The 23,623-nt window shown below is 45.0% G+C and overlaps 1 protein-coding gene across 1 annotated transcript; it reads right to left on the bottom strand.

Annotated features, from left to right (window-relative positions):
- Positions 1-8,123: 8,123 nt before the first annotated feature.
- LOC138267225 (vomeronasal type-2 receptor 26-like) lies at positions 8,124-12,288 on the bottom strand. Its single transcript, XM_069216082.1, has 4 exons — positions 12,205-12,288; positions 11,431-11,661; positions 9,116-9,137; positions 8,124-9,028 (listed from the first exon to the last, which is right to left on the bottom strand). Exons 1-4 carry the CDS (start codon positions 12,286-12,288, stop codon positions 8,124-8,126), a joined length of 1,242 nt encoding a protein of 413 aa, XP_069072183.1.
- Positions 12,289-23,623: the final 11,335 nt, after the last annotated feature.

Below are 23,623 nucleotides of genomic sequence, written 5' to 3'. Positions count from 1 at the left end.
TGCCTTGATGAGGTGTGAAGTGGCCTGGCTCCACACAAAGAGATGTGCCTGTGGGAGGAGATCTCCCCTCAGCAGATGGTGAAGCAGGAAGGGGGAGGGCTACCAAACTGGTCTTCAAAGGCAGAGAAGGACATTTGGAGCAACCCAGCAACACCCTCACATCCTGCAAACCCAGACAATTAGGTGCCCCCTCGATTAGATTAGGAGAGGGCAGGAGAGGGGTGTGTTTAGGATTTTTAGCCACACCAGTGGGTGGGCTCAGCCAGATGTAACCTCCAAAAATCACTTTCAGCCGTGATGGATTTTTGAGGAATGTTGCTCCCTGGGATTGATTTTTGCCACACTTCCCAGGAAGTGGTCATCACAGGGGGAAGGACCCTGCCCCTGATTGGAGAACCATGACCCCCTTGTTTTTCACCCAGGAGCAAGGATAAAACTGGCAGACCTGCACCCATACCTCAGATCCCTATCAGATTCCAACAAGGAAGAACTACAGGAGAAGAAGGACTGCCCTGATGGACCCCTGACCTGCACCTGGACACTGCACTCTCGAGGACTGCACCAGCTTCACACTTGGGCTTCACCACTAAAAGGACTTTACCTGTCTTCTACTGCTTCAAGAAGAGACTCCCTGTTTGCTACAGGTACAAAGGTGCTGCCCAGAGTCCCCTGCATCAAGTCCTGCAAGCAGAGCCCAGCTGACCAGCGTCCAGTGGCCATTTGAGGATTCGGACCAGGTGCATTCTGGGAATTGTAGTCCCAACTCCCAAGGAGCAACTTGGAGCTTCTGGAACCTTGGATCAAGGTGTGGACAGTCCAAAGACACTTCAAGGACCTCTGGAAGAAGATCCGGGAGTTTGGAGATGTTTGGAGCAACTCCATACGTTGAAGAGGTGCATTGTGGGAGTTGTAGTCCCATACCCCAATAGGCACATCAGAGCCTCTGAACCCTTGGCTGGTGCTGTGGGCCACTTTCCTGAATCAAACACTTCTGAAAGTAAGTGTGACAGTGTTACCTCGTGGGTGGCCTGAACTCTGGACTTTGTTCCTTTCCAGTGTGACCTTTTTTAACCCTTTGAGCGCTAGTTGCTTCTATACGCTAGAAAGCATTAATTCTTTGAAAATTCATATCTCCAGTTCCCCTTATCTGATTTTATTCTTTTTGGTGTCATTTAAAAGATAAAAATATAATCTATTTTTATAAATAGATTTTGGATTTTTAAACTGTTTCCTGTGTTTTATTTAATTACTGTTTTGTGATATTTGAATGCTTTACACTTTGGGGGTCATTCCGACCCCCGCGGGCGGCGGTAGCCGCCCGCCTGGCGGGAACCGCCAGATGACCGTACCGCGGTCAAAAGACCGCGGCAGTCATTATGACTTTCCCGCTGGGCGGGTGGGCGACCGCCAAAAGGCCGCCCGCCCGCCCAGCGGGAAAGCCACAGCAACGATGAAGCCGGCTCTGAATGGAGCCGGCGGAGTTGCTTTTGTGCGACGGGTGCAGTTGCACCCGTCGCAATTTTCAGTGTCTGCTATGCAGACACTGAAAATCAATGTGGGGCCCTGTTAGGGGGCCCCTGCAGTGCCCATGCCATTGGCCTGGGCACTGCAGGGGCCCCCAGGGGCCCCACGACACCCGTTCCCGCCAGCCTGGTTCTGGCGGTCAAAACCGCCAGAACCAGGCTGGCGGGAAGGGGGTCGGTATCCCCATGGCGGCGCTGCCTGCAGCGCCGCCATGGAGGATTCTTTAGGCCAGGGGAAAACCGGCGGGAAACCGCCGGTTTCCCTTTTCTGACCGCGGCTTTACCGCCGCGGTCATAATTGGCCTGGATGCACCGCCAGCCTGTTGGCGGTGCATCCTCCGACCCCGGCACCGCCAGGGTCGGAATGAGGCCCTTTGTCTCCTAAGTTAAGCCTTGTCGCTTGTTGCCAAGCTACCAAGGGTTGAGCTAGGTTTAATTTACCGAGACCTAACTGGACCTAAGCGGAGGTTAGTGGCCTATTGCTAAGTGTAGGTACTTACGCACACCTTCCCATTTTGTACATATAGGTCAACCCTAAGGTAGGCCCTGGACAACCCAGAGGGCAAGATGCAATCTGTTTAAAACTAAAGTAACGGCAAGTACTTGTAATGTTTACACGTCCTGCTTATGAAAAGCTACCAAAGTCATCTTTCACTACAGCAAGGCCTATCCCTCTCATAGGATGGGATTGGGATTTCCTTATTGCATCTTAAAAGTGAAATTAACAATCTGGAAGAGATACGTTTTTCGAATTTGGTGACTCTGGAATCACAATTTATGGCAAAGTCAGATTTTAATTTGTGATACTGAATATGCCACTTTTAGAAAGTTGGTATTTTCTTACTTTAGCCATTTGGTGCCTGCTGCCTGTCTCTGGTCAAATGTCTGGGGTGGGGTGACAGCTGGGGTTTGTGTATTCCTTCTAGACAGCCACACACAATGGAAGCTTAGGTGTTACTTGATGGGCCATTCTCAACCTGAATGGGCATTCTGGGCAGGATGGGAGGAGGGGCTGGGCAAAGCTTCCAACTTACACCTGAATAGACTGTGGACAGTCCCAAAACAAAGTGCTGCATAACCCCAAGTAGTGAGGCTGCAGCCATTGCAGGAAGGCAGGACCTCTGTGCACTTCCACTGCCTGTCTTTGGAGTCTCCCCCATCTCAAAGGCAAACCTGGGGAAAAGTACTGAACCTCTGACACCACCAACTCACTGCACTTCTGGACCTGTGGAAACTCTGCCAGGAAGAAGGACTGTTGTGCTGCTGCAAGGACTGCCACTGTGCTCGACTGCAAGAAACTGCTGACTTGCTGTGATGATCTGCTGCCTGCTATCCTCTGGCTTGGGAAAGGAGAACTGGACCTTCAATTTATTTCATGAACCCAGGACCCTAGAGTCACTACAGGGGATAGTCTGCTGGCCTCCTGATCTGAGCCACAGGGACATAACAGACTACTCAATGTTTCTGGTCCTATCTTCAACTAGTGGTCTCTTGGCTCGTGAATTCAAGATATTTGACATTTTACAATAGCATCGGAACTGCGCAGCTCACCCAAAGAATCAGCGCAAGCTGCCACAAGTTTGTCTCTTTGTACAACAACTATCGCCACACACGACCGCAAGACTCCAGTCTGCCCATCTGCGATGGCCAGCCGACTCCCCGTGCCTAAGAACCACCAACTGCAACGCTCTCCTTGCTCCCGGCGATTTTCTTCCCTGTGATCAGGACTCTTGCCACAGTTCTTGAGATGGTAAGACTTTAGTGGAATTTATCTAGGACTTTATCTGACTCACACTCTATTGCAGTCCACCTAAACCTTTGGCTTAAACCCAGTCAAGCACAACCTAATATCCCCGGTTGGTACGCTATGGTTTTAAGCACTATATTGCATTTTAATCTTTAGAAATGTATATCTCTGGCTCTGCTTATTGGATTTTTGTTGTTTTGTTGGTCTTGTTTTGGTCATTAAATTAAGTTTTATTTTTCTAACCAGGTGTGGTATCTTTTTGTGTGGTGTTTTCAATGTTTTACTGTTTGAAGTGTTGCACAAATACTTTGCCTCTTACATTAAATGTGACTGCTCTGTGCCAAGCTACCGAAGGGTGAGCACAAGTTAACTTAGGGCATGTTTGTGACTTACCCTGACTAGGACTGTGGTTCCTGATTGATAAGGCTGCATAACTCTTTCTTTTTCCATCCTTTATACATTAGGTCCTAAAATACCCTAATTCTGTACTTTTCCAGAATGTTGGACTCACTTTACACTGGTCCTTAACCAAAGTTTAGCATCACAAATGCAGGAATATAAATTTGATACTTTCTTATATTGTACTTTACATGTTTGTTCAATCTGTTTCTTCAAAGGTTACAATGAATCTCAAGTTTTAAACAGCCCTCAATAAATTGAAACTTGAGTACATTTGGTTCCAGCTTTTGGAGCCAATAGATATCCTGCTGATACAAATCATTTTACATTCATTCATTTTTTCTTCATACCTTGTTACATCTCTTTCTCCAGTGCAATTTGTTACATTCTATGTATCCAATTAAACTAACCTGTTACATGCATTATATTGAGTAGGTGGCGCTGCACCACCTCTTGAACAAACGTTTTCTGGCTACACATCTTCCTTTTTCAATGAATATATTGTTTGATTCTGTAGTCAAGATTAACTTTTCCTAAGCCACAGTAAATAATGCCGTTTGTAAAGCTAAGCTGTAATGTCCGTTCAGTGGGCAAACAAGTAGCACATGCACTGAACTATCAAACATATCGTGCTGACATTTACATTTGCATAGTGCCTAATCTGGGATACCAAAGTGTTCTCCAACATTATTTATTTTTGTGTATGGACCTACAAAATATTGATTTCAGAATATATATATATATATATATATATATATATATATATATATATATATACTACTGCTAAATCCATAATGTTTACTACCATTATATCTTTGAGGCAAGAATGCATAGGTAAATATACATTTCCTAATCTTAAATCAACTTCTGTAATATAGTTATTTTCAGGGTTTCTGTATGTGGAGTTAAGAATGGTAAATCTGTACTTATCTATGTGATATAGGGGCTGATTTAGAGTAGTGGAGAGCCATACCTAGCATGGCCTGTAATATTTATCTCTGTCCTAAAGGTTAAAAATAAACCTGCCATCCTTGACCAATCTCTCCCACCATCCTTGCTTTTATTCCCTTCAGGAAGCTGTGGTTTCTGCTTTCAGTCAAAGCAGACAAGTAAAGCTGCGCTGACAGACTTTGAGGGAAGCCTGTCAGCCTGGCCTGGAAGGCTTTTATGACACCACAACAATGGGTAACCAGTTTTGTTATCAACTGTGGCTAGGTCATAGTTGTGGGTTATGAGACTCAGAAACTGAAATAAACGATAGACACTTTCATTGTGACTCATGCATAACAGTGTGCTTGCATTACGGGAGATGGTCTATCCTTGACCTTTGTGGCAGAGTTTCCCATCTTCCAAACTCTAAATCTGGCCCTCGGTGTTAGTCAATAGTCTAGGTTTGATATATTTGGAAGTTGCTATAGAAAACAGTTTAGTTAATGTATTTCATGACGTCTTCTAAGCTTCACGTCTTATTGTAACAGCCACTTAACACCAATCGTCAATTTAAATGTTATCCATTGTCATCCCTCTTTAATATAAAATGAGACTTCCAGACCTTTTGATCTAGTGGTGGTGAGGGGGGGATTGTGTGTTTCTTGTATGAGGTTCCTTGCTCTTTTCTCTCCACATTGCATATATTTCCATCCACAGTAACATAGATGTGAACTTTTTACATACTCAGTGGTTATGTAGAGCATTTGTCATGGGTCTAGCGTCCCTGGAACCACACAGGTTAGCCATGATCACAGCATTACATCTGTTTAAAAAATCTCTAATACTTCATGTTTCTGGTGTGCTTCAGTGCTCTCCAAATCCTCAATGGGAGAATACAAGGCCTTGAAAGTCATGCTCATATGAGGTCAAGATGAAAGCACTGGGTTTGTGCATTACAGTTGAAAAACAAATTATGGCTTCAATTAAGAGTAGAGTCATAGTGCCGGACAACTTCCTGCACAAAAATAACCCGCAGCACACTGAGAAAGAGGAAACAGCCAGGGTGCCCACCCTGAGCAGTGTGTAAGGTTTTTTAAGATATAATTTGAGGACCCCCATAAACCTCAAAATTTTAATTCTATTATCAAGTTACTGATAATCTAGGCCTGCATGATGCCAAACAGTGATAAATTATATGTTGCACTTCAACAGGTTCACAAAAATAGTTGAAATATGTATTGCTGGGTAGAGAGAGTCAGAGATATAGGTAGAGAGCGAGAGGGATTTAGATCGAGAATTAGACAAGACAGAGGATAATTGAGAGAAGGTTCACTTCCCTAATGGGCACCTTTGAAGGGGGGGCCCTGGGCAGTTGTCCACTTGCCCATACCTTAAAACTTCTCTGCCCCTGGGAAGGTGTAGAACTTTGATGCGTACCCAGGTTTAACAGTCTTGGTGAATCTGGAAATGTGCCAAAGTCCAATGGTGGATGCATGGGAAAACACATGCTCCACCCATGGAATGCTTGCCCAGAGCAGAGTAATACAAAACAATGACTTGCGCTGCCTTGCAATTACTCCATATTTACCAAGCAATGCAGGGCCATGCAAGGTGGCCTTGCATTGCTTGGAAAATCTGACTTAAATAATATATTGCCCTTTCGACACCATGCGTGACTCAAGGGCAATGCAATCAATCTGATAAATCGGACCCTAGGGTTTTTTGCACAATGAATGTCCTATAATAAGGGGGATCGGCAGTGGATGAGTCCCATACAGATAACTGCAGCCTCACTTCTCGGGGTCAGAAGGTTATAAATGTCTGGAGGTCCAAAGAGTTGAGAAGCCCATTGGAGGATCCTGGAAAGTAATCTAGGGACCAGGTTTATCCGTATGGCATGCAATGCAACACAGCAAGAGCGTGTTGCCATGTGGGTGATGCACCACAGGAAGGGAGACACGAACTGCCATATATGTATGAGGAATGTAAATGGAAAACAAGTGAAAGTCAGAATCATGACGGAGGTAGTCTAGGACATGGGAGATATCGGGATCAAGGTAAGAGTGTGTAATGAAAGCAGCATCCACTATGGCTATGTCAAGATGGCAGAAAAGAGAGCCTGAGATGAGCAGAGGTACAGCTACTCTAAAGAATCCGATTTTCTTCACACACCTGTCATCAGTGTAGGCTCAGTTCTCTGGTACAACATTAAGCCATGCTGCTAAAGGTACAAGTGCATGACTACCCCCTGAATGCTGCGAGGCCCACAAAATGAAGCCCACACCTGCTATTTGAATCAATCCTCAAAACTGAGAAAGCCAACAATATAGGAGACAGATCTGGCAGTGGTAGCTAGCCGACGATTTATGGAATTTACTGCCCATCACGGCTTGAGAACCTCCTTGATGAGCATCTCATATGGTGGTCATTTGGAAAACTTTGCTGTTGGCAGCATTTGCAGTATGATAGGTCCCTCAATTATACCTGGACCAAGGCTCTCCCTCCAGCCAGACCTAAATACTTTTATCTGATTATCATTCCCCCACCACCCCCCACACAGTAATCAGCAGTCATTTTTGTTGATTACAGGACTGACCAGTCTATACAGTTGGATGGTCAGATGGTACCACATATCCTCATGGAGTGCAAGCCTCTACATACTAATGTCACTGCCCTGTTGGCACTTTTTAAAGATTGGGTAGACCTAGGAAATTGCAGGAGCAGAGGGCAAATCCTGGGATTCTCCAGGGTCTGAGGGCCCAGATGCACTAAAGTAATCCGTAGGATTATCTTCCCTCATATACATTAAAACTCCTTGACAAAATGTTTAAATCCCAGGATCCCCTTAATGATACTATTGTGTCTGCAATATCAGGAAGGAACCCCAACATCTAACTTTTGTAATGGATGCCTGTACACCCCAAAAAAGTTATAGGGAATTAGGGTTTGGAGTTACATGAACTCTTTGCTAATTTCTGTGGTTCAGGAGATCCTTGTGATTCGTTTTTCCTGGGGAGATGAAAACAGGGGGCAACTTCCACCTGTGTGTTGGTGAGCTCTACCAACACCCCTCCACCATCTTTCTGCATCATCAGGCTGTGTAGCAATGAGGCAGTGAATGCTGTCGTTTGATTCAAGGTTCCTATTCACTGGATTGCTGGCACTAGCTGGATTAATGGTGGTGCTGCCTCGGTGGACAGAGGCTAGAGCCTCCTGCCAATGATAAAATGTGTGCATTGGTACTAGTCACTCATTTAAGGATAATCAATGCATCAAGTTCAGAATGAAGAATAATTGAGTTGACTTGCTTGAATTTCATACTATGATGTGCAGTGCATACACTGATTTAGCAACAAAAGGAGAAGCCACTGGGCTAATTTATACAGAGTTATTGCAAGACAGTGAATAATGATGGGATTGTTTTTAATCACCCCTATGAATCTTATTCACTAGAACTGAGGCTATATTCTGAAAGCATATGTTGCGCTGCTAACAAATTAATTAATTATGATGATCTCATCCTATTAACCCAATTTTCTGCCCATGACATTTTTTCTTGTATTCATTTCGGGTCTCAACAAAATGATGTAACACTTTGGAAAGAATATGCACGAAAATACGGCTGCACTTGATGACAAGATGGTGAAAATCTCCAAGGCAACCATGTACTTGCCCCTGGTGCTCAAATAGGCTGGTATGAATGAAACCCAGAGGCTGAGGAAGGCAAGCATGCTGAATGTAATACATTTGGCCTCATTGAAGCTGTCAGGAAGTTTTCTGGCTAAAAAAGCAATCAGGAAGCATACTGTGGCCAGAAACCCAAGATATCCCAGCATGCACCAGAAAGCAATCACAGAACCTTCATTACATTCAATGATTAACTTTCCAGGTCGGGTGTGAGTGTTAAAGTATGAGAAAGGAGGTGAGATCGCCAACCAAGACACACAAATACAAATCTGGATGAGTGTACATACACAAATGATTAAATAAGACAGCCAAGGTCCAACCCATCTCCTTAAGTCACTCTTAGGTTTTGTAGCACTGAACGCAATGACCACCATGATGGTTTTGGCCAAGATGCAGGAGATGCAAAGAGAAAATATTATACCAAAGGTTATCTGGCGGAAAAGGCATTTCACTTGTGTAGGATATCCAATGAAAATCAATGAACAGAGAAAGCAGAAGGTGAGAGACAGGAGAAGAAGGTAGCTGAGGGTCCGGTTGTTAGCTTTCACGACTGGGGTATTTCTATGGTTCATGAAAAGTTGAAGAATACAACATGGCATTAATGAGAAGGAAATGCTCATTACAGCCAAGATGGCTCCCAGTGCTTCTTCAAACCCAAGGAACTCTTCTGCTCTTTGATAGCATTGATCTTGCCTGGCATTAGGCCACTTGTCCCATGGACATCGGACACACTCTGCAGAATCTGGAGCAGGAGAACAAAAACATATTATCAATAGCCGTTTTCATGGAATGAATTTTGCTGTATAGCATATCTCTTATTGATTCTTACCAGTTACAGCAGAAATTTCACCCTGAGCACAAGAAACACATAAGTAGCAGCAGGCAGGTTTTCCCGGTATAGAGGTTTTTCTTAGACCTGGTGCACAGCTGGCACTACATGAAGAGGCCGGGACCTGGAATGAAAAACATGTATTTACTCTGCTTTTGCCTGCTTTCTTTCTAGCAGTGTTTGAGTTTGCTACTAATTTGTTTTAAAGCATTATTAAAGCCCATGAACTAAAGCCTGATATAAAGTATGGCAGTCTTTACTTTGTCTGCCAGAGTGGCTGAAGGTATTAAATCTGTCATTCTGACAGTCAGAAGGACCTCTTTGTTTGGTGAGAAAACTCAGACAATACAAGTTTGATGGATAGTTGTTGTATGTTGGGTGGTCCTCTCCAAATTTTCTTTGCTCTTCAGAACACAGTCCCAAAGACGGTTTCTGAACAGCTCGCCCTCCACATACAGTGTGGAGACCACTATCATTATTCCTGTCCATGACTGCAAGGTTTTTCTGCATGGAGTCTAGTAGAAAAAAAAAGACACCAGTCCTTCTGCTCATATAGGCTGGAATGTCCTTACTCAAATTCTCCTTGATTCATTGCACTGTCAGACGATGTATTCCAATGATGGAGACAGCAGGGGCACCGCTGTTGGAAAACGAATGGTCCGCTTGACTCAGAATAGAGTAATTTGACTAAGGGTTTGGGAGGCAGGGTAATCTGCCACTATTGTCAACCCTTGTTTGTGCAGGGGTCAGAATTACGAGTTTGGCTATATTTAACATATCCAAACATTATCAAATGCATTAAATACCTCAATATTCATAACATTTCAGCAGGTCAACCCTACTGAAATTTAACAGGAGCAAAGCCTGCAGTATTTACGATATCATTCTAATTTTGATGGGTATACATCAGTTAGAGCGCCCACGTTTTAGAGTGCCCCATACAGGAGCTGCTCTCCTCCAAAACATGGTTACTACCAGAGCTCCTTATTTCCAATTTTTAAAGTTTTACATTTCTATCTTTATAAGTTTATCCATCCCAGCGCCTTCCCTGAAAATATTGTGGTGATTTTGAAGTTGGGAGCTGAGAAGAAAAAGGGGTGGGGGGGGGGGGGGGGTCCCAAACGTAAAATCACCATGTATTTTCCATGGACTACTTTAGCTATGGCTACAGCAAAAACTCCTAAAAAGAATTACACCAAATTCGTCAGGAAGCTAGATCTTAGCCTGCAGATTGTGCTTGTTGTGACTTTGTGTAAATCCATTTAGTAGTTTTTGAGAAATTAAGGTACAAAAATCATTTTATATTTCAAATTTTTGACTGCTGGGCTTCTATATATTCTCTGGAAAAATCAAAGGTTAAAAGGTTACAGAGATGTTATAGTTAGGAAATAGAATTAATAAACCCTTACAAATGCAATGAAAAAAAAACAAATGTTACAGAGACGTTATAGTTACGTTCAGATTTTACACACACAAAAGGATAGATATTCAGCAATGATAGCATACTTATCTCAAGAAACTATAACTCTTGCCCTAAGGTAATTATAACTCGTGCCTTTGTCTGTATTCTTATCAATATTTTAAATGGAAATGTTACAGTGACATTATCAATTATGTCAACAACAATATGTCATGACTGATGTAATATGTGGGGTACTTAGCAGTGCATAGTGAGGGCACGTGTTCTAGTTACCTTAGGGCACGGGTTATAGTTTCTTGACTCCCCCAATGGGGTAAACCCGACACTGCATACAGTCAACCCCACACTGCGGACTGAGCCCCACCAACAGGCCTAGGGGGTCATAGTATTTCTACCCTGCCCCCTTGTCTTTTTTAATGCTTTTCCTTGGGACTCGGCTGAGTCCAAATCCCAAGATGGATGACACCACTTCCTGGGTGAAGTGATGGCAGGCAATCAGATTTCGTTTTGAGATCTGTCGGATTTGTGGACCTGCCATGTTTCTAGAAATACATTTTGTTTCTATATTACTACTGATAGATTACCAAATTACAACAAACACTCTTTCTGGACAAAGTTGTCTGCCAACTCTAGTGTAACTCCATGTGGACAATGCATTTTGGACCCCCCTTTGTCTTGGCCCCGCTTGTGGATCACCCTGAACTTTACAAAAAACAGCTGAAGTCAGTGGAAAACTAGTTTTGAAACTTTCATGAAGATTTGTCAAACTGTGCCAAATCTATTATCTCCACAACTCAAAAAAAAAGATTTTTAGCAAAATTATGTCACTTATTATTGACACTGAATTGTAAAACTGTAATAGGGAGAACATAAAATAATTAGATAGGAATGTTACCTGTGCACTATTGCTGGCTGCCCAAAAAATGGCACTCTCATTCAGGACAAGGTTCTTCATTGGTGGGGCATTGGCATCATATGTGCCAACTGTAACATGCCTGATAGTACCCTCTGGACCCAACTGCCAGTTCACAACATCATATCGTGCCAGGGGGTTGCCGTACCTGTCGAAAGACAGCTCTGTGCCTATTGGCGTTTTAAAATGGGTTTGTTTTATATAGTGGAGCAGCTAAAAAACAAATAATAGGAATTGTAAGCAGTCATGATTTTTACTTTGCTAGTGAACAATATTTTCATATCCCTCTTTTAGAAGAAGTTAATTTCATTCATAAAAGTGCATTTTGTATGAGGAATACCTTGCAAGGATACTTAACTCTCACCTATAGTTAGGATAGTTCATAGATTCTAGTAAAGTAAACCCATTCTTTATTAAATTTCAAGGGCAGATTAATCACTTTCACACAATGCAATGCAGCAAGACATCTTGGCGTGCTGCACAGTATGAAAGGGTAAGGCAACAATGCACCATATTTAACAATATATGGTGCATTCCTGTCCTCTCCTTGTGCTGACACACTTTTGAAAGCCTAGCACCAGTGCAGGCACCCTTGCGTCATGGTGGAAGGGCGCTTGCAGTGCAGGCAGGATTGTTTTTGTGCAGGAAGGAGCACCTCAGCACAAATAGAAAGAAGAAAAAATCAAGGAGAAATAATGTCTGCTTGTTTTGCCGCCCCTGAGAGGGTGTGGTATTTTCAGGCATTCGCAGGTTTACCGCTCTTGGTGAATCTGGAGATGCAGGAAAATGCATGGATGGACGAGCGAGAACACCTGTGCTACCCTCATGGAACACCTCCATGGGGCCGAGTAAAACACGGCAGCATCTTGCACTGCCTTGCGTTACTTCACATTCATTAGCACTGCGGGGACATGCAAGGCGGCCTTGAGTGACCTTGTAAATCTGACCTCAGAGTCGTGGTGCTCTTGTATTACCTTGCATGATGCAAGGACAACTTAGCACTTTGATAGTTCTGACCCGAGTTTCATAAGTATATGTAAAAACCTCCTGCTAGAAAGTGTATTTTATCTACTGTTTGTGTTAGGAGACGGGAATGGAAAGCACTTTCTTCTGATAGAGCTCTAACTGTTAAGTGATTAAAGTAAAATTTGCAGTAGGTAAACAGATTTAAACACTATAAGCAAACACTTTAATTAACCTATTGTAATTAAGTTAGTTTAACTGATGATGCCATTTTAAATGTCGATATCACACGTTAGGGCTTAGAGGGGTTTTCTTGGATTTAGACTGTTGTTTTGATTAAGATGTTTTACTTTCTTCCCACTGCAGATGGTGTAATTTCCCTAAAGCTTACTGTTATCTAGTGACCAGGCATTAGTTTTGATTTGTTGTGTACTAGACAACTGATACGCATGAAACGCGAATTGTACGAAGAACTGTCTGAGCCACAAGATCTGTTCAGAGAAACAAACCGATAACATGTTTGTGTCGGGTCCAATGTGAAGATGTGAGAAACTGTGGAGTATACCTGCTGCCAGCGTCTGCTGAAGACTGATTGGTTTGCAGGTGTGGGCAATGGGAAAACATGTTGCAATTAAGGTTATATTAATGCATGCTACTTAGACCAGAGAGGAGACCTTACTGCAGAACTTAAGGGCAGATCTTGGAGATAATTGATCACTGTAAGTTGGGAAAACCCTTTTAGCCTTTGTTAAGATCCACTGCTTTAGGGCTGAGGCTTCATGCCTGTGCATTTAATGCTCTCATTAGAACCATTCACCATGCTTTCTGAATCTGGCACCTTACCCTGCTTGCCCCATTATGCACACATTTGTCAATTTAGTTTAGGGATTTCCCTTTATGGAATACACATTCTGTGAAATCTGCACTCCGTTTGTAATTCTTACTATTGTGCTATTTTATCCTATTTTGAAATACTGGCTTTTGAATTACTTGCATCTGTAGCAATGATGACTAAAATGTCAATACTTACTGGGCTAATTAACTGATTTGAATTCACTGTGTAAATAAATCCTTTCAAACTCATTAAAAACCTCTTTGCAGATTTCTGATGCTCCCTAATTGGACATAATTGTTCATAACAACTAATGTAAATGATAGCTCCTTATTCCACACTGTTTGTTGACTACCAAAGGTTCATACAATTTGATGATTATACCTGACTTTTGAGATACAAAAATTCCTGCTCTGGCTCTTCCGTTCCCAAGATGCCCACAGGGGAAGACGTTGACCACATAATGCTGGTGTTAGAGTGGTGACGGTAAACAATAGCATCTTGTATTTTGAATCATGAAATATATTCTTGGGTGTGCTGAAGCTCACACTGCTAACTAACATTATTAGCTTGAACAATTATGTAGAACCCATTTTAATGAACATATCAGTGTGCATCTAAATATGGGAGTTGGAGATGGATTCACTAGTTTGCTGTGCTGATCCATCCTTATATTACCACATTACTTTGAGGCCATATTAAAGGAGTAATGCCCAGTTAAATATCTATAGCAGTACACAGCATACCATAACAGTACATACAAAATCATAACATTACATACATAGTGACAGTTTTAAGTAAATAGAAAATAACTCAAAATGAGCAATGAATCAAACTGTCTACTTTCAAATAAAGCACAAAGGTCTGTTAATTAAGTGACACAAAAGGGAGTTTCCGGGGACACATACATTACCTATTAAAAATAATAATACATGGCATGAAAAAGCTTTGGGTCAGCTTTGTTCAGTCAATGCTGTATTGGATTGGTCTTAATTTATTTATTTTGTTAGTCCACAGCAGCGAGGGCAAACAGTAGTCAATGGGTCAGCATGCTTTCTTGTTTGATTCATGTCTATTTTGGGACAGACTACATGACAGCCATTATTTATTTGGCATGAGTACTAGTAGTTTGCCTATTTTTTTCTTACTGTACATTGAAAATGGGCAGGACCAAGATACCAAGTAGTCTTGGTCTTTTGAGCTCACGTGGTGCAAGTCATTGGCAGAAGCACCACAGGGAGATTCTGTGGAACTTGCAACTAGCTCTGACTCAAAGCGGATAGGAGAACTTTAGATTGCTTGGTTTCCTCTTTTTCTGTGCTCACAGACCCATTGCAAGCATACTGAATACAGTGATCGTCCGGCAAGTGAAAACAAAAATAATTTTAAGGCCACTTGCCAGGCCCAAACCTTCCCTTTTACTACATGTAAGTTACTCTAAAGTAGACCCAAGTCAGCCCACTGGGCATGGTGCAGTGTATATAAAAGGTAGGACATGTGCTAGTGTGTTCTACATGTCCTACTAGTTGAATACTGCTAAATTTGTTTTTCACTATTGCAAGGCCCATTTCTCCCATACGGTAACATGGAGATTGCCTTGAAATATCTTTAAAGTGTAATCTCCCATTGGGAGCTGATATAGCTATGGAGTTTGGAGTCTCTGAACTCACAATTTTAAATTATATCTTTTGGTGATGTGTTTTTTTCTCCGAATTGTGAGTTTTAAAACGCCCCTTTTAAACAAAATTGGCAATTCTTTTTACCTAGCAATTCTGTGCATCTGCCTGTCTGCTGAACACAGGGCTAGAGTGGTGGGAGGAGCAGACACTTGCACCTGAATAGGGCTGTGCCTGCCCTCACAAGAAGCAGTCTCTAACCGTCAAGAGTGATTCAGGGGCCAGGGCAGGGAAAGGCAGTGTCTTGTGCACTACAAAGACTTCTCTTTGAAGCTTGCCTACTTCAAAGACTGAAATGGGTATATGTACTGGACTTCTGACACCAGATAGATAGAATCCTTCTGAACTGAAGAAATTCTACCAGGAAGAATAGCTGGATTCTATATGACGGACTGCCACTCTGCCTTCTGATTTGTTGTGCTGGCTTGTTGCTTGCTGCTTCTGTCCTGGGAGTAAAAGAACTTGCATTGGCTTTCTGCATTCTGCTTCCAAAGGTTCTCCAAGGGCTTGGACTGAGCTTGCCTCCTCTTAAGTCTCAAGAACATCAAAGACCTCGTCTGCCAATGCCTGGGCTCTTGTGCTAAGAGTCCTGACTCTCCAAGTGGTGCCAACTCCATTCCCTGGACCCTTGGAAGTGCAAGCTGGTGATATGAAGAATGAAATCCACGCATCAATGCTCCACCCTGGAAGAATTGCTGCAGCGGCTGTCTTGCAGCTGAAGAATTGATGCAGCACTTGCCCTGTGGATGGAGAATCGACGCAACGCTTGCCCCGCAGCTTGAGAATCGATGCAGCACCTGTCTTGCGGTTGCAGAATCAACCACGGCCTGTTTCACTTTGGTAGCACCAGCACAGCACATCTGAATCTTCCATATATCATCCCTGGGCACCAATTTCTCATCGACCCCACACCTCAGTAAGGAACCAAGTCCACATGTCCAGAAATCGAAACAGTGCATTTCCTGTGAGGAAAGAATTGACACATTACATCTCATGCCAGTAACAAACTGATGCATCATCTCCCCTGTGAGGAAAGAATCAATGCATCACCCTGCACAGTAAGGAGCCAATGTATTGCTTTGCTTTTCCAGCTCCTCACCTCCCTTGTGGTCCGCATCATCTTTGTTTTTGATGCATCCCAGGTACTTTGTGCTAAAGAGATATAGCCATTGATTCCTTTAGATTACGATTTGCTTAAACTTTATTATCTTGAATTGTGTATGTTGGATTGTTGTCATTTGGGTCTTGTTTTACTCAAATAAATATTTTCTATTTTTCTAAACTGGCGAGGAGTCCTTTTGTAGTGTTTTCACTATGTTGCTATGTGTTTGCACAAATATTTCCCACATTTCCTCTGAGATAAGCCTAACTGCTTGAGCCAAGCTACCAAAGGGCGAGCAGGGGTTATCTTAGCTGTGCGATTCCCTTATCCTGACTAGAGTGAGGGTACCTACTTGGACAAGGTGCAAACCACCGCCAAGTAGAGATCCTATTTATGACAAACACCAAGGACATGTCAACTTTTTGTCAACAGTCTGTGGCAGAGCGGTGTATACAAGATTCCCACTTTACAACAAAAGGAAGTGGATTTAAAAAATCAGGATAGGGGATGGTGTAAATATTGATGTAATCTTGCAGCCTTCTTGCTGAGATGCTATAATACAACTAAGCCTTTGCCATTCTAACTTCCAGCATTAGAGGCGGGCTAGCCACTGAATGCTTGAGCCTGTCACCCACTCTTACCTTAAGCTCCAATAATGAAAGGCAAAACATTACCCGTTGATGCAAAAGAGAGAAAGAGATACCCATCTAGTGGCTGAATTTAACAGCGTGAGATATGAAACCATAGGCTCAAATCCAGCTTCCCCACTTGAACAACTTGTGTAAACCTATGAAAATATTGTATTTGCTAAAAGCCTATGCCTCTTTTTTCTTCATTGTTGCATAGACAGCCACTTTCAGACAGTGAGTTCTGGATGTGAATTGTACAAAAATGTCTTTTGTGTTTGATTTAATAGACTATATTATTGCTCCATGTATAATAAAAAAATAGCCCACATATAAGAGGCACATGACAACTGACTTGTCTCTTAGTTCACTAATGGCATTGTCATCAGGATGTCGGACAGAAATGAGTGTAAGCTTATGTTTACAAACTTTCTTTGTATTAAATGGCTCTCAGTGCAGTGATACAACCTGATATACTAAGATGGAATGCTTCTGCGTATTAAAGAAATGTACTTTTTTAAATTTGAAGTGCTTTTACCACAGTTTTGTATAACATTTACTTGCCATATATTTTCATGGCCCTGCTCCTGCATGGGCTCTTAGAGCCAAATCAATGACTGTGCTCTGCTGTCAAGGTCAATTTGATGGTTTGCTCATCTCTATCCAACACCTTAGGTGCATGCCTTATTCCAGCATGGCATACTTTGCATAAATAAGGCAGGTTTAGAGATTGGTGGCTTTCATACATGCATTTGGCTGCTTCTGTGACTTATAGGTGGTTTGTGGATGACTGATGCATTGCACTGCATATCAATCTGAGGCACTTGTCAACATCTTTGTCTCGTTGTATGCATTGTGTTCTATTTTACACTCCTGATGGTCCTCACATTTTTCTACTGTGGTTCATTTGAGGACTTTCACTGCAGTTTCCTTTTTCTGTTTTGAAATTGTTTAAGAAATGTGTAATTTGAATATGTAATTTTTGATAGGAAGTGTACATTCATCGGGTCACTTAATACGAAGTAACACAGTGTTAAAAAACAACTATGAGATGAGGTCTGTAGAGTATCCTGTGAATGCCTCAGTGAAAAGTGTCAATGAAATGTGTCTTCATTCACCGAGAACTTGATCTCTCTGCCTAGAAACCTCCCCGGGACACTCAACCCCTAACTAATTTTACTTCTAAAATTCAGCAGTATAATTTGTAACAGTCACTTCATATCAAAACCAGTCCACCTTCTCATATGCCCCCATATCCAGCAGACTTGTAGGAAACGAATGTACTTCGAAATTCACCTCAATGAGCTACAGGGCCATTTGACCGAAAATCTGCAACGCAGAAATAGCAATTGGTTTCTGTGACAATTATTATGCTATCCCACTTATTATGGCCCATAGTTAATGTCAATTACATTATTGGTTTACATAACTGTTGGACCTGGCTTTTTGACACGGACATCCCCAAACTTTTTGCCTCCTTCCTCCTATTTTTTCTGACCCGTTGTTGTTGGCTTTTGACCTCTGAGCACTTTACCACTGCTAACCAGTGCTAAAGTGCATATGCTCTCTGTGTAAATTGTACTATTGATTGGTTTATCCATGATTGACTATTTAATTTACTTGTAAGTCCCTAGTAGAGTGCACTACATGTGCCTAGGGCATGTAGATTAAATGCTACTAGTGGGCCGCAGCACTGGTTGTGCCACCCACCTCAGTAGCCCCTTAACCTTGTCTCAGGCCTGCCATTGCAAGGCCTGTGTGTGCAGTTTCACTGCCACTTCGACTTGGCATTTAAAAGTACTTGCCAAGCCTAGAACTCCCCTTTTTCTACATATAAGTCATCCCTAATGTGTGCCCTAGGTAACCCCTAGAGCAGGGTGCTGTGTAGGTAAAAGGCAGGACATGTACCTGTGTAGTTATATGTCCTGGTAATGTAAAACTCCTAAATTCGTTTTTACACTACTGTGAGGCCTGCTCCCTTCATAGGCTAACATTGGGGCTGCCCTCATACACTGTTGAAGTGGCAGCTGCTGATCTGAAAGGAGCAGGAAGGTCATATTTAGTATGGCCAGAATGGTAATATAAAATCCTGCTGACTGGTGAAGTCGGATTTAATATTACTATTCTAGAAATGCCACTTTTAGAAAGTGAGCATTTCTTTGCACTAAAATCTTGTTGTGCCCTTCAATCCACGTCTGGCTAGGTTTAGTTGACAGCTCCTTGTGCATTCACTCAGACACACCCCAAACACAGGGTACTCAGCCTCACTTGCATACATCTGCATTTTGAATGGGTCTTCCTGGGCTGGGAGGGTGGAGGGCCTGCCCTCACACAAAGGACTGCCACACCCCTTACTGGGACTCTGGCAGACAGGATTGAACTGAAAGGGGGCTTGGTGCATTTCTTAGACACTCTTTGAAGTCACCCCCACTTCAAAGGCACCACTTAGTATAAAACAGGGCCTCTGCCCTACCTCATCAGACACTTGCTGGAGAAGAAACCTGAACCAGAAACTACATCCTGCCAAGAAGAACTGCCTGGCTGCTCAAAGGACTCACCTGTCTGCTTTCTACAAAGGACTGCTGCCTTGCTGTTGCCCTGCTGCCTTGCTGAACTCTTGTCTGGCTGTGAAAGTGCTCTCCAAGGGCTTGGATAGAGCTTGCCTCCTGTTCCTTGAACTCTGAGGACCAAAAAGACTTCTTCCTTTCACTTGGACGCTCCGTGCGCCGAAAATTTCGACGCACAGCTTGTTTCGCGGCAAGAAAAATGCTGCACACCGACGCTGATCGATGCGACGGCCTCGGGACGATCGAAACTTCGACGCACAACCTCGCAAGGACAACGCCGCCCGACTTTCCAGGAGAAGTCGACGCCTACCGTGAGCGCGAAACTTTGACGCACGGCCTCGCAAGGACAACGCCGCCCGACTTCCAAGGAGAAATCGACGCGACGCCTGCCGTGAGACAAAAATTTCGACGCACGGCCTCGCAAGGACAACGCCACCCGACTTCCAAGGAGAAATCGACGCGACGCCTACCGTGAGATCGAAACTTCGACGCGCAGCCCCGCAGAACGACGCGCAGCCGGAAAACAAGCAGGAGAATCCACGCACAGACCCGGGACATCTGGTAATCCCCGCGATCCACAAAAAGAGACTGTCTGCACGCCGGAAAACGACGCCCGACTTCCCCGCGTGGAAAAGAACGACGCAAGTCTGTGTGTGCTGAGGAGAAATCAACGCACACACCCTTTTTCCACGCATCTCTTCTCCTGTGGCCCTCTGAGGAGATTTCCCACCAGAAACCAGGTACTTTGTGCTTGAAAGACACTTTATTGCTTTTTAAAGACTTAAGACACTTAGGGGGTCATTCTGACCCTGGCGGCCGGTGGCCGCCAGGGCCACCGACCACGGGAGCACCGCCAACAGGCTGGCGGTGCTCCCACGAGCATTCTGACCGCGGCGGTTCAGCCGCAGTCAGAAGCGGCAAGTCGGCGGGCTCCCGCCGACTTACCGCTGCTCGGGGGAATCCTTCATGGCGGCGGAGCGCGCTCCGCCGCCATGAGGATTCTGACCCCCCCTACCGCCATCCTGTTCATGGCGGGAAAGCCGCCATGAACAGGATGGCGGTAGGGGGGGTCGCGGGGCCCCTGGGGGCCCCTGCCGTGCCCATGCCAATGGCATGGGCACGGCAGGGGCCCCCGTAAGAGGGCCCCGCAAAGTATTTCAGTGTCTGCCTTGCAGACACTGAAATACGCGACGGGTGCCACTGCACCCGTCGCACCTTCCCACTCCGCCGGCTCGATTACGAGCCGGCATCCTCGTGGGAAGGGAGTTTTTCCCTGGGCTGGCGGGCGGTCTTTTGGAGACCGCCCGCCAGCCCAGGGAAAAACTCATAATACCCTCCGCGGTCTTCTGACCGCGGAGCGGTATAATGGGGGCGGAATTCTGGCGGGCGGCCTCCGCCGCCCGCCAGAATCAGAATCACCCCCTTAATATCACTTTTCAGTGATATCTTTACAAATTCATATTGCAACTTTGATCGTTTTTGACCTGCAATTACCCAGATAAATATTCTATATTTTTCTAAACACTGTGTGGTGTATTTTTGTGGTGTTATACTATGGTGTTGTATGATTTATTGCACAAATGCTTTACACATTGCCTTCTAAGTTAAGCCTGACTGCTCGTGCCAAGCTACCGGAGGGTGAGCACAGGCTGATTTTGGATTGTGTGTGACTTACCCTGACTAGAGTGAGGGTTCTTGCTTGGACAGAGGGCAACCTGACTGCCAACCAAAAACCCAATTTCTAACATTGGTGATCAGCGGTGAGGATAGGACTTGTGTTTGTGCAGTGACATACAGTAGCTAAGTATTTCACTACCTACCCACAGTTGAAGGTCAACTTGATCTTTCATCTTTTTTTGCTTTTGGTTCTCTGATGTCCTCCTGGATATACTATTGATATTTTGGACTTTGGATTTTGGTTTTTGCCGGTAAGACCTTGTCAGCAATGAGATTGCTTACCTACTCACTCTTTGTGCCTACTGACCACCTCACTAAGGCTGACTTAAGGAGGCTTTGCAGAAAATGGGGCCTTCCTGTATCAAGGAAATCTACTAAGATGGAAATGCTACATGCCTACATAGTCTGGGGGGAAGAAAGATGGGCAGAGAGAGAGGCAGAAAAAAACCAAATGACTAAATACCCCTCAGATGAGGAGGGGGACTACTCAAATGAGGAGGATGCCGACTCAGATGAGGGAAGAGATCCAGTGAGAGCAGAATGGCTCCGAGCTCGAGAGCGGTGGGTGGAAGAACCAGATGAGTTTCTTGAAAGGGCTGAGGCAGCAAGTCTCTTAGCCCTGGAAGAAGAAAAGATTGCAGCTCAGGAGCTGAGCTGTAAAGAGCTGAAACTGGAAGCCGGAAGGGCTGAGTCCAATTCAGATGGTGGCAGCAAAAATCTTGCATCCAGTACTGCTGAAGAAGGGCACAAGCCCAGAGATGTGGTGCCCAACTTGAAGAAGGGAGTTGACACACCCCAGGCGGTTCAAGGGTATGAGGTAGTTCCCGTTATGCACAGGGTCCCTGAGAAGGATTGGGGAACTGGCCCAGGGAATCATATTCCTACTGGGGGGAGGGACACTTTACTGACTCTAGCAGAGAGTGACAGAGAAAAGGGTTCCCCCCTGGTGGACGTCCTGGATACAGAGTGTAGTGACATCCCAGAAGAGTATGGGTTGAGTGTCAGGGACAGGCAGATACTGTCTCACCAGTCTCAGGAGGGTGATGTAGAGTGCTTTTCCAAGGCTGAGTTACTGGGTGGTTGGGTGAAGGGTACTGTGGTTAATACATGTGAAGGGCAGAGTGATGTAATTGCTGGAGAGCATATGTCTGGTCCTTATTTTCCAGAGCTACGCCAACACCAGGTGGAGTGTGAGTTCTCTGACCCCAGGGAACTTACAATGGAGGCAGACTTCTGGGTGAGTACCAGAGAGTCTGAAGAGGCATTTGGGGGTGCTCCTGAAGGGAGTGGTCTAGGTGGTTCCCGACCAAGTGAGGTGGGAGAGGATTGTAGTGTCCCAGGTAGGTCTCAGAGCCTAACCTGTACCGTAGGGCCACCTTTTGAGGGAAGCCCCGCAGTGTCAGAAGAACTTGGGGGGGTGACTGTAGACAGCATCCCAACAGTTCTGGTGTCTGGCAGTACCACTCCTAGTGAGGGGGTGCAGAAGTCCAGACATAGGGTTGAGAGGGGGTGGCAGACCCCAGTGGAGGATCTTGAAAGTCAGGGGTCAGCTCTGAGAGCAGAGCCCCCCAGGAATGACCCAGGTGAGACCGTTTCTGGTTTGGGGGAAACCCATACTCTGCCGGATGGGCAGAGGTCGGGAGACCTGCGCCAACCAGACTCTTGTGTGGCCCTTGGGGACGGTGTGTCCCTTGTGGGGGGTGAGAGGGCCCCCCAGAAAGTCCTGGGGTGCCAGGCAATTGCCCAACCTCAGGGTGGTGACTCTGGGTTGGCTAACCAGGTTCAGAGGTCAAACTCTGACCTGGTGGGAGGTAGGTGTGCCTCCCAAAAAGTCCTGGTGTGCCAGGCAATTGCCCAACCTCAGGGTGGTGACCCTGGGTTGGAAAACCAGGCTCAGAGGTTAAACTCTGACCTGGTGGGAGGTAGGTGTGCCTCCCTGAAAGTCCTGGCCTGCCAGGCAATGGTTCAACCTCAGGGTGGTGACTCTGGGTTGGATATCCAGGTTCAGAGGTTAAACTCTGACCTGGTGGGGGGTAGATGTGCCCCCCAGAAAGTCCTGGTGTACCAGGCAGTTGTCCAACATCAGGGTGGTGACCCTAGGTTGGAGAACCAGGTTCAGAGGTTAAACTCTGACCTGGTGGAGGGTCAGTGTGCCCTCCAGGAAGTCCTGGCATGCCAGGCGATGGTTCAACTTCAGGGTGGTGAATCTAAGTTGGATGGCCAAGTTCAGAGGTTAAACTCTGACCTGGTGGAGGGTCAGTGTGCCCTCCAGGAAGTCCTGGCGTGCCAGGCAATTGTTCAACTTCAGGGTGGTGACTCTGAGTTGAATGGTCAGGTGTAGAGGTTAAACTCTGACCTGGTGGGGGGTAGGTGTGCCTCCCAGAAAGTCCTGGTTTGCCAGGCAGTGATCCAGTCTGAGGGTACAGACCCTGGGCTGGAAGACCAGGTTCAGGGTGTCCCCCCGGACCTGGAGAGAGGGGCTACTGATAACAGTGCCCCTACCATGTTGTCTTCTGAGGCCACTCCTAGTTGGAGGGTGCTGGACCCCAGAAGGGAGGGCAGGGGGAGGGAAGCCTCACCCCGGGCCCTAGTCCAACCTGAAGGTACAGACCCCAGGTTGGAGGGCCAGTTGCAGGTTAACAGCCCTGCACTGGTGGAGGAATGGTACAGGGCGACTTCTATAAGCACCCTGACCATGGTGGACTCTGGGGGTACCGCTCCAGGAGGGAGGG

This window comes from Pleurodeles waltl, chromosome 12 (genome assembly GCF_031143425.1).
Source record: "Pleurodeles waltl isolate 20211129_DDA chromosome 12, aPleWal1.hap1.20221129, whole genome shotgun sequence".
Lineage (NCBI taxonomy): Eukaryota > Metazoa > Chordata > Amphibia > Caudata > Salamandridae > Pleurodeles > Pleurodeles waltl.
The sequence above is the reverse complement of the archived record's forward strand: the minus strand, read 5'-3'. Positions and strand labels throughout refer to the sequence as shown.

Coding starts and splice junctions, on each gene's coding strand:
- LOC138267225 (XM_069216082.1), bottom strand. CDS start 12,288: ATGGAGGTGTTCCATGAGGGTAGCACAGGTGTTCTCGCTCGTCCATCC. Junction 9,138..11,430: donor CAGCCAGCAATAGTGCACAG/GTAACATTCCTA, acceptor TCTTGTGCTCAG/GGTGAAATTTCTGCTGTAAC. Junction 9,029..9,115: donor TGAAATTTCTGCTGTAACTG/GTAAGAATCAAT, acceptor CTCCTGCTCCAG/ATTCTGCAGAGTGTGTCCGA.